This window comes from Orbicella faveolata, unplaced genomic scaffold (assembly GCF_042242905.1).
Source record: "Orbicella faveolata isolate gen_17 unplaced genomic scaffold, um_ofav_v1 contig_47, whole genome shotgun sequence".
Lineage (NCBI taxonomy): Eukaryota > Metazoa > Cnidaria > Anthozoa > Scleractinia > Merulinidae > Orbicella > Orbicella faveolata.
The window spans coordinates 18,697,501-18,707,086 of record NW_028301577.1 but is presented as its reverse complement, the minus strand read 5'-3'; the positions used below and the strand labels follow the sequence as shown (position 1 = coordinate 18,707,086).

Genomic DNA, 9,586 nt, shown 5'->3' with positions numbered 1-9,586 from the left:
CATGGTATACAAAAACAAAGACTAGAAAACAAAAGAATTACTAACTATAAGGGGATAGTAGAAATTAACTAATACAAAGTTGTGGTGTGTACAATTCCACTATCTATTTCACGGGTTAAGTAAAACCACTCTAATTTTAAGAACTAGATATACCAACGACACATCAGTACCTACATTATATTTTTTTTCCACGAGTTTTTTTTTTTTTTCGGTCACGGTCAGCAATCACAAAATTCAATTCCACGCCCAATTCAAATCAGTTGAACATTTAGAGACCCAGCCCGCGTCGGGGCATGTGAGGCAAAGATTGACAGTAGAAGGTCCACCGGGATAAAAGGTCTTTTGTTAATACAAATTTTCGAGTCAGTACACCAGGGATAATTTGCGTTTCCTCGTATGCCTTTTTTTATATGGCTGTGCCTGACAAGGACTAGGTACTGGGTACTGGGTACCGAATTCACGAATTGATTGGCTGAAATCGAAATTGAAAGAGGTCTAGATTTTCCCATCTAGATCGGCATTTAGACTGGTAATGTTTTGCAGTGAAAAAGGTGCAAACTAAAATGCAAAAATATTGATTATTTTCTTTTAACAATATCTATTTATGGAAGTGCCAAAAAGCCTGATGGGAAAAAAAAGTAAAGAGGACGAGCAAACTTTGGCAGAATTAAATTCAGCTCATCGCCGTTCACAAGGAAAATGTCTGTTAGTACAAACCAGCTACATTAAACGAATTATTTTTTTTCTTGTAGCCATATAATAAACGTCTTATTAACCGAGCTTAGTCAGTCTGTATGGGAGAATCTTGACCTCGGTTGTGAGTACAGACCTCAGTGCGTTCGGTCTGCACTCACGACCTCGGTCAAGATTCTCCCATACAGACCTCCTGCTGGGTTAATAAGCCGAGCTAAATAATAGGCTTCTGTCTCTGGAAATTCACTCTCCGTAGTTCACCCTTAATAAGGAACGAGACGCTTCGTACAACTCCCCTCGAGGACATAACATTTTTCTACGATCGCTCAAAATACAAAATATCCGTAAAACTCATCCAGAAATGACAGTCATTTTCTTGAATACCGTGACTCTAAGAGGTCCTCTAACGTTCCAAGATCGTCGTAAACAATTTTCCAGGTTCACCGTAGCCGACTTTGAAAATTGTACCGTAGAATTCAAAATCAAATCGCCGTTCATCTTAAGAAGAGTGCTGGTTTAGTTTGCTTAAATCACAATTTTGTTTCACAAACGTTAACAAAAATTAGATTTTCATTTTATTAACAACTCGGGTAATCCATACAATTCTATGCGCACCTTTAAAAATTCCTTGGAAATCATTTTCATCAGTGTGGCACAAGATTTTGTTTTTTAAAGGTGAAATGATGAGAGGCGACAAGATAAGTGATTCGAACTATATATATGAGTAATGGATTGCGATGATTTTTCGAACAGGATGTCAAACCAGGGTTACGAGAAGCTAACCACTGGCAATGAAGAGGATGAAACAGAATCCTCTCATCCTACAACTTCGGCCAGTTTGCTCTCTCTTCTTTCCTTCTGGTGGATGAATAGTGTCTTTAAAATTGGAAGTAAGCGACCTTTGAGGCAATCGGATTTCCTGCCGCTTCACGAGCAAGACAGGACACGTGACCTAACAGAGCGACTTCAGAAGGAATGGAACAACCATGTACAAGAATGCAACATGACTGAGGGAAGACAACCCAGACTTTGGAAATGCGTTTTGAAAACAGTGTCCTTCCACGACATCTGTTTGCCTATGTGTTTTTGGCTCCTGGAATCCATGTTCCGTGTTTCACAGCCACTTGTGCTAGGTGTCCTTCTTCACTTGTTAGACTCCGCTGAGAAGAGCCCCTCCTTAGCATACACGTGCTGCGTCTTCTTAACACTCAGTGGATTGACGTCAGCCTGTACTCATTACTCTGCTTACAGCTGTGACTTACTTGGTATGCGACTCAGTAGTGCTATTAAGGGAATTGTTTATCTCAAGGTAAGAAATGAGTAATACGACTGGAGCCACGTTATTAATATTCGTGGCTTTCTCTAACAGAATTTTACAGGAAATTTCTTTATTCTTGTTACGAGACAGGCTGTGTTCAAACTTGGAGCCCTAGCACTGGTGCCTTAGTCCAACTTTGTTCCCAGGGTCTCTCATATTCCCGCCCTCCCGAAGCGAGAGAGGAGAGACGGTCTGAGAACGAGGTCACTGGGAACGGTCCCTGGAAACGAGGTTGGTCTTGGCCCGGCACAAAATAGTGTTGCGTTCAGACATCGGGTATTCCAAATACACAAGTACCTTGTACTCGCCCACGGGCACTGCACTCAAATACTGGTGTGAGTACTTGGAAAAAAGGTGTGTTGACGTTATTACCCAGAGAGAATCGTACTCAATCACTGTGTTCGGGCATCAAGTGTGAACATAGCCTTGGAGAGGTGCATGGATATATGATAGAGCACGGGACATGCGCTTATATAGCTTCCCGGATTTGGAATGGAAGAGTTTTTCTACAGGCTTGACCTCTTTGACTGTAGTTAATGTTCTTTCCATAAAAAAATAAACATATATATACCTATACCAACTGAATTTTAGTAGCACTGCTAAAGAATTCGCCACTTTACAATCCTGGAATACTTTGAAAATGATTTACGCTTTGTATACGTAAACATACTTTAGTTGTACTATATCCTCACGTACGCGCGCAAAGAAAGGTTAAGGGAATTCAGTTTCAGAGCATCTAGCAAACTATTTAAACTGCTTATTGAGTTTGGCATAAAGATCGCCTCTGGTTATTAATAGGTACGGTTGAGAGCTAAATTTCGCTGGCCTGAGCTATGGAAAGAAAATGCATCTTGAAGGTTGCTGCTACAATAAACCATAGCCCATGATACTCAGAACTACCTTACGTTCATTTATCTCATAGAAAAATCAAACTTGCTTATAAAATTTGCCACCTTCCAAAAAAAAAACAAAAAAACACATGTAAACCGCAAGATATGTACCAAAAATTCTCTTTCTGATCTTATATTCATGATGACGGTTTTAATTTGTCTTCAGATTCCCCTGATCAGTCAACAACACCTTCTGGAAACAACAACAGGGAATGTTATTGACCTGATATCAAATGACGTTCAGAGAATGGAACTGGCCCCCAGATGGATATGTACCGCGTTATTGCCAGTTTTCGAGTTTGTAACTGTTGTAATCTTGCTGTTGTACTTCATCGGTTGGCAGACAATAATAGGCATTTTGTTTCTACTGACGGTGATCCCTTGCATCATGGTTATCTCAGGCCTTTGTGCTCAGTTGCGTCTACAGACCGCTGAGGAAACGGACCGACGTATTTCACTCATGAACGAGCTTGTGTCTGGGATCCGTGCTGTTAAAGCGCACGCGTGGGAGAAGAACTACCGAGAAAAAGTGCAAGAAGTGAGAAGGTAAGAGGCAGAGAAGAGATATGACATGACTACACACCCACCCCTCCTCCTCGCCCTCTTTTTATTGGCAACGTTGACCGTCTAACCTCAACACGAGGCTTCAAGACTGATAAGGGGGATGGAGCGGGATCTGTGAGCTTTTAAGCAGTTCATGAAGGCATCGTGAAATACGTTGAATTCAAAATTTACTGTTATTTGGTATTGTGATTATTTTTTATTACTTTCCCTATTCATTTGGTCTAAAGATGTAGTTAGTTGTTTGGTTTAATGTGCTGTTTGATTGCCGTGCAATTAAACAGAAGTGCTCAACGGCAAATTTTTCGAAAAAAATTATTTTTCCTGATCAGTTAGTTATTATTAAAAAGCGTTTGGTACACTTGCCCCATCAGCCAACTCCGGTCTAACTGATATAGCCAATGTAATATTACACTACTTTTTGTTTTTCCTTATAGGAGTGAAGTTTGGATTATTCTTAAAAAGAGCGTCTTGTTATCGATCATAGAGTGTTTCTCATTCATCTCTGGTCCCACAGCAACCTTCTTCGCAATTTTTGCCCTCATTCTCACCGGCCATGCTATCTCGCCTCCAACAGCCTTCACGGTACTAGCATTTATGAGTGTTCTTCGCTCATCAGTATCTGTCGTTCTGGCCTCAGTTTTTGAGATATTTGTGTCGCTTAAAAGGATTCAGACCTTCCTTCTCTTAGACAATATGCCTCTGGATCCATTGGAATACAGCCAAACATCTCTTGGCCAAGAGCATATTCTCAAAAGCCCAAAAGCGTACCCAAAGGTGTCAGTAAGAGAACCTGTAACGATGGATGCCGTTCCTCCTTGTTCTGTAACACATGGACTGCATAAAGATGTCAAGCAATACGAATTTCAGAGTAAGACTGATTTCTCAGTTTTTAATCTCACGTGTAAGCTAAACGGTAGAGATGGCAAGCATCTCCTTCATGAAGTCAGTTTTGAGGCTTCTGAGAAAAGTCTGACGGTCATTACAGGTCAGGTTGGCAGTGGAAAGTCGACACTTCTGGCGGCGATCGCAGGCGAGGTAATCCAATCGAGCGGTAACATAGTCTGCTCTGGAACAATAGCTTACGTTTCCCAAACGGCTTGGGTTTTCTCTGGTACTCTGAGAGAAAACGTGTTATTTGGTGAGCCGTACGATGAGAAAAGATACTCTGACGTTATTGAGGCATGCGCGCTGATAGAAGATATAAACAGATTTTCAAATGGTGATCTATCAATGGTTGGAGAACGTGGTGTCGTGTTGAGTGGGGGTCAGGGGGCTCGTGTTAATCTGGCACGCGCAGTGTACGCAGATGCAGATGTGTATCTATTGGACGATCCACTAAGCGCTGTAGATGCTCAAGTCAGTGAACACATATTTGACCAATGTATTTGCACACTGCTGCAGGAGAAGATCAAAATCTTGGTAACATATGCAGAGAAGCATATGAAGGCAGCAGACCAAGTTGTGGTTCTCCACAAAGGATCTGTATTACGAAAAGGCAGTTTTGAGGAACTGCAAGATAACAGAAACCTTCTTCACACTATCATAGATTCATCACAGCCTTGTAACAAGGAGAATAAAATTCCTAGAACAGGAGATGAAAATGTGAAAATACATTCGTTTTTCGAACCATTTAGTGGCGGTTCTGATGAGCATTTGGAGATCGCAGAAGAAGAGAAGGCCACTGGAAAAATTTCATCTGCACTGTATTGGGATTATTTCAGAGCTGGAGCGCACCCCGTCGCCATCATTCTTTTGGTTATTCTCTTCCTGGCAACTCAAGGTGAGTTGTTCACACGTGCGACGCGAACAGAATTGCCAATGCAAATGCAACTCCAAACTACGTTCACACGCTGAACGCAAACGCGAGGAAAGCAAGATACGCATGCACAGTCGAAGTATTTTCCAAGATGGCGGACGACAAACTTGTGTTGCATTTTCGTTTTCGTTGCCCCGGTTTCCGCGTGTGAAATACAAACGCAAGCTCAAATGCAAGTTCATAAAGTGAATTTTTTTCTATTTCTTGCGTTTAAATTTGCGTGAGGGATGTTCACACGTCAGTCTATTTCCTTTCGTTTTCATTTTCATTGGCGTCGCACGCATGAACTAAGATTTACAGTGGCAGACTTTTCCAGTAGATTTTAAACGAGTTAGACAATGTGATTGTGGCCGACATCTGATGCTATAATTATGCACATTATAATATGAGAAGGAATAAATTTGAACTTAAACTTGTGCAACCTGAGATCCTGCATAAGGACGTCTATTGAAACCCCTAAAAAAGAAAGAAATATTAAAACAAAACAACAATAACAACAACAAGCTTTATTTCCCCTTGGACCGAAATATCTCTATAAGGTTGAATATTAATAAAGTTAGGTGTTTGGCTACCTGAAATAACTAGCGAGTTTAAAAGGCACACAGTCAGGTCTACAGATGTATCAATACAAATTTAGGTCGGTACACAAATACAACACAGAACACATAGTGAGCACTAAATAAGTACTACACTAGAATATTTGGTAATGCTATATACAAGTGCAAACAACTGAGGTGTTATTTCCCTAGTTACCCTTGTTATTTGTTTTATTTCTCTCCTGTGCAGTTGTTATGGTATCTCCAGACGTCTGGCTGTCTTATCTGTCCAAGATGCCATGGATTTTTCAACAAAATGAGACAACCTTACGTCTGTACGCAATCCTAATATCCGCTGCCTTCCTTTTCGCTGTCGTCCGTGCCTGGGCATTCTTACATGGTTCTCTCAGATCCTCCAAAACTCTCCATGATAAAATGATTACCCACATCCTTCAAGCTCCGGTATTATTTTTCGACACAAACCCAGCCGGGCGAATATTGAACCGATGTTCCAAAGACATTGGTGCCATTGACGAGCTTTTGCCCAGGACTTTTCTTTCTGCAACTCAATTGCTGTTATTCGTGTTCACGGCAGCACTGTTACCGTCCCTCACGAATTTTTGGCTGTTTCTCGTTTTTGCTCCAATTTTCCTCACATTTGTCTACTTAGCATGGTATTACCTGAGCAGTTCCCGTGAGCTGAAGAGATGGGAGTCTATCTGTCGCAGTCCTGTCTTCTCACACTTCGCAGAGACCATGGCTGGCTTGGACACAATTCGTACACGGAAAAGGGAAAGAGATTTCATCGATCAATTTTATAAGTGAGTATCCTCTTCCACACTTTTACACACGCACACTTTATGTCAATTGCATTTAAAAATTAATACAGATGTAAAACTGATCCGCTGGTAGCATTAGGCTAATCTAGGCGGGTCAGTTATTACAGGAGTCCATGACTAGGAGTGTGCAACTCCCACACTAAAAGTCCGGTAATACAGACAACATTTTGCTTCAACTTGTCTCGCAACATTGTTGCATTGCAAGTTGAAACACATTGTTGCGCGTATTACCACGTTTGAGACCAACTTGTCTCGCAGCAAAATACAGTGTTGCAAGTTGGGGCAACATGTTGCACAAAGTAGACTCGAGTTCTACTCTCTGCAACAAATTTTAGTTTGGCTGCTCGTATTACCACTGAAGCTACAACTTGTCTCGCAACAAATTTGAATTCAACGCTTGTGATTGGCTGTCGCGAAGCGCGGCAAATAAAAAAAAACAAGGCGGACGGTGAAGGCGAGCTTGAATTCGAAGTAGACCAGTAACTCTCGGAAAGTCATAACTTTGTCCTTTACAAAGACCTCGAGGGCTATCATAGTCTTTAGGACACCTCGTTTGTCCCTTCAAAACAAGCAAGAAAAAAGGCAAAAGGCCTGGAAGAACTGTCGCAAAAATACAACTTTTCGCCTAACTACCTGAAACGACACTGAGCTTCATACTGAGAGAACTTCGCTGGCACGGAAAATTAAGAAGAAAATGACGCCAGAAGTCGAAGTGGAAATTCGTCGAAATGCTAAATTATATTAAAGAAGGCGCCATCTTTATTTGCACGCGATTAAGCAATTATACGTGTAGAAATCTGCAGACTTGCAACACTGTATTTTACTGCGAGAAGTTGGTCACATACGTGGTAATACGCACAACAATGTGTTTTAACTTGCAATGCAACAATGTTGCGAGACAAGTTGAAGGAAAATGTTGCCCGTATTACCGGACCTTAAGCCTATGTCGCGGCATTTTTACAGACCGGTCTATTTTTAGGTTTCTTTTCCCGCGAAATAGTTCTGTTGCGGTCTACATGAGCGCGCATCGGTAAGGAAAATAATGGCTTACCTCATATCAGGAGCCCATCACTTCTTCCGGTTGAATGATAACGTCAGTTGAAATTAAGTCCGTCCTTGCGATTGGTCACTGAGGTTCCTGCGGGGGTCTGAATTCTCGGTAAATTCAAACTTAAAATAGATCGGTCTGTGAAAACGCCCTGAGAGGAATATGGGGTAGTTGAACGCTCCCAAAGATGGGCTCCTGGTTATTGTCAGGTTAATTAAGTAACAAAATTATGCATAAAAAACAACTACAGAGACATAAAATAGAAAATATTAACATTATGTACGCGCTGTAATGTTTTGTGTAAAGATGTACAGTTTTTGCAAGTCAATATCAAATTCCTTCAGTAGCGGATCAACGTGAGGCACCTTCCCCTCCCCTCCCCTCCCCTCGTCAATCGAGAATTACAATTTATTCAAAAGAGCGCGTCACGAAAGTGCTTTATTTAACAAATGAAGAGGCCGAAACCGTGTATTACTATAGAAATAAAAAACGCGCCCGAGTGCATTGTTGAGTTATATAAGCACGCGGGAATTTTTAAGAACACGAGAGAAGTGCATAGAGAAGCACGAGGCGCAGCCGAGTGCTTCTCGCACTTCTCGAGTGTTCTTAAAAATTCCCAAGTGCTTATATAACTCAACAATGCACGAAGGGCAAGTTTTTTTATTTCTTTTATAAAATGTAAACCACCACATTAACATAAAGACATATTAAACAAGAAAAGGATTGCGAATTTTAATTAATCAAAATAAGTATTCTCCTTACATGTACATGCTTTCTTTTTATTGGCTTAAATGCTGAATGAAAAGTAAAACCGTTCCCTTTGTGGCAAGAAACAAACGTTTTCTAAAAAAAGTCAGAACGGTTCTAAAGAAATTATTACAGCAAAAAGAATCTTCGAAAGCTGAAGCAGTACCCCAGTTCACTGACTTTTGCTCTGAGGAGGATAAAGATTGATTTGCATTGAACCGATTGTGCAAGAATTGAACATGCCGCCAAGCATTTCGCTGTGGATCGTTGTGGTGGATGATCGGCTGTGCGTTTCAACCACTCTCCCTGATACTTCTGCTGCTTTTGGCTGACTAAAAGGCTCATCGCATTGTGGAGATTTCTGTTTTGTCTGGTCACAGGCAGCCCAAGCTCTCTCTATGAACCACACAAGCAACACAATATGGCATCGAATTATAAGGGTTTATATGGGATTTTCTACAAGATATCCTTGGAGGTAGTTAAAAGTGAAAATTCTCAATAAAAATGGCTTACCTTGTTCCATACGTGTGTTGTTTGCTCCTGGTGTGGTTATTTTACCGATTGAACTTGATTTAAGCGACTTTTTTGAATTCCGATTTTCCCTTTATAAAGAGAGGACAAGGCGAAACACCTCAGTCGGAACAGCCTGCCGAACGAAGTCAAAAATCCCAGGCTAAAATGTGCCCACGGCCACAAATCCACCGCAGAATTCAAGGGCAAAGGTTGATCTTTCATTTCAATCCTCTAGCCACACAATTGCAGCCCTGCGAGCGACGCCAGGCGGCTCTTCGTGTCTCCAGTGAAACGATAAAACTATGGAAGAGCTCCGTGTCGTTTGATCCGCGACATAACGACCGTTGAAATCGGCTTGGTAAACTCGTCCTGTTGGCAAACCAAGACTTTGGAAAGCTTGGCCTTTGTACTTATTTCTTTCATCATGTTTCCAAGAGTGTTGACACCAAGCGGGCGGTTTTCGTACCAGATTTCGGATGTGATGGCGGATTCATTCCAGTCGCGTCGAGGTTGCTGAAATAAGGCTTCGCATTTCGGATTCAGCTTGGAGATATACAAGCTCAGCGCTCGGTAGCCGTCGTTCTCACTCTCTGTTTCGTACATACGAGCCGTCTTCTCAAAG

The 9,586-nt window shown here is 41.5% G+C and overlaps 1 protein-coding gene across 1 annotated transcript in view; it reads left to right on the top strand.

Annotated features, from left to right (window-relative positions):
* Window positions 1-1,447: 1,447 nt before the first annotated feature.
* The window catches only part of LOC110040794 (ATP-binding cassette sub-family C member 4-like), a 12,848-nt gene continuing 4,709 nt past the window's right edge, over window positions 1,448-9,586 (top strand). The window contains exons 1-4 of the mRNA XM_089280329.1: window positions 1,448-2,002; window positions 3,068-3,447; window positions 3,900-5,245; window positions 6,068-6,638. Coding sequence (XP_089136455.1) covers window positions 1,448-2,002; window positions 3,068-3,447; window positions 3,900-5,245; window positions 6,068-6,638 — 2,852 coding nt within the window. The remainder of the gene's footprint in view (window positions 2,003-3,067; window positions 3,448-3,899; window positions 5,246-6,067; window positions 6,639-9,586) is intronic.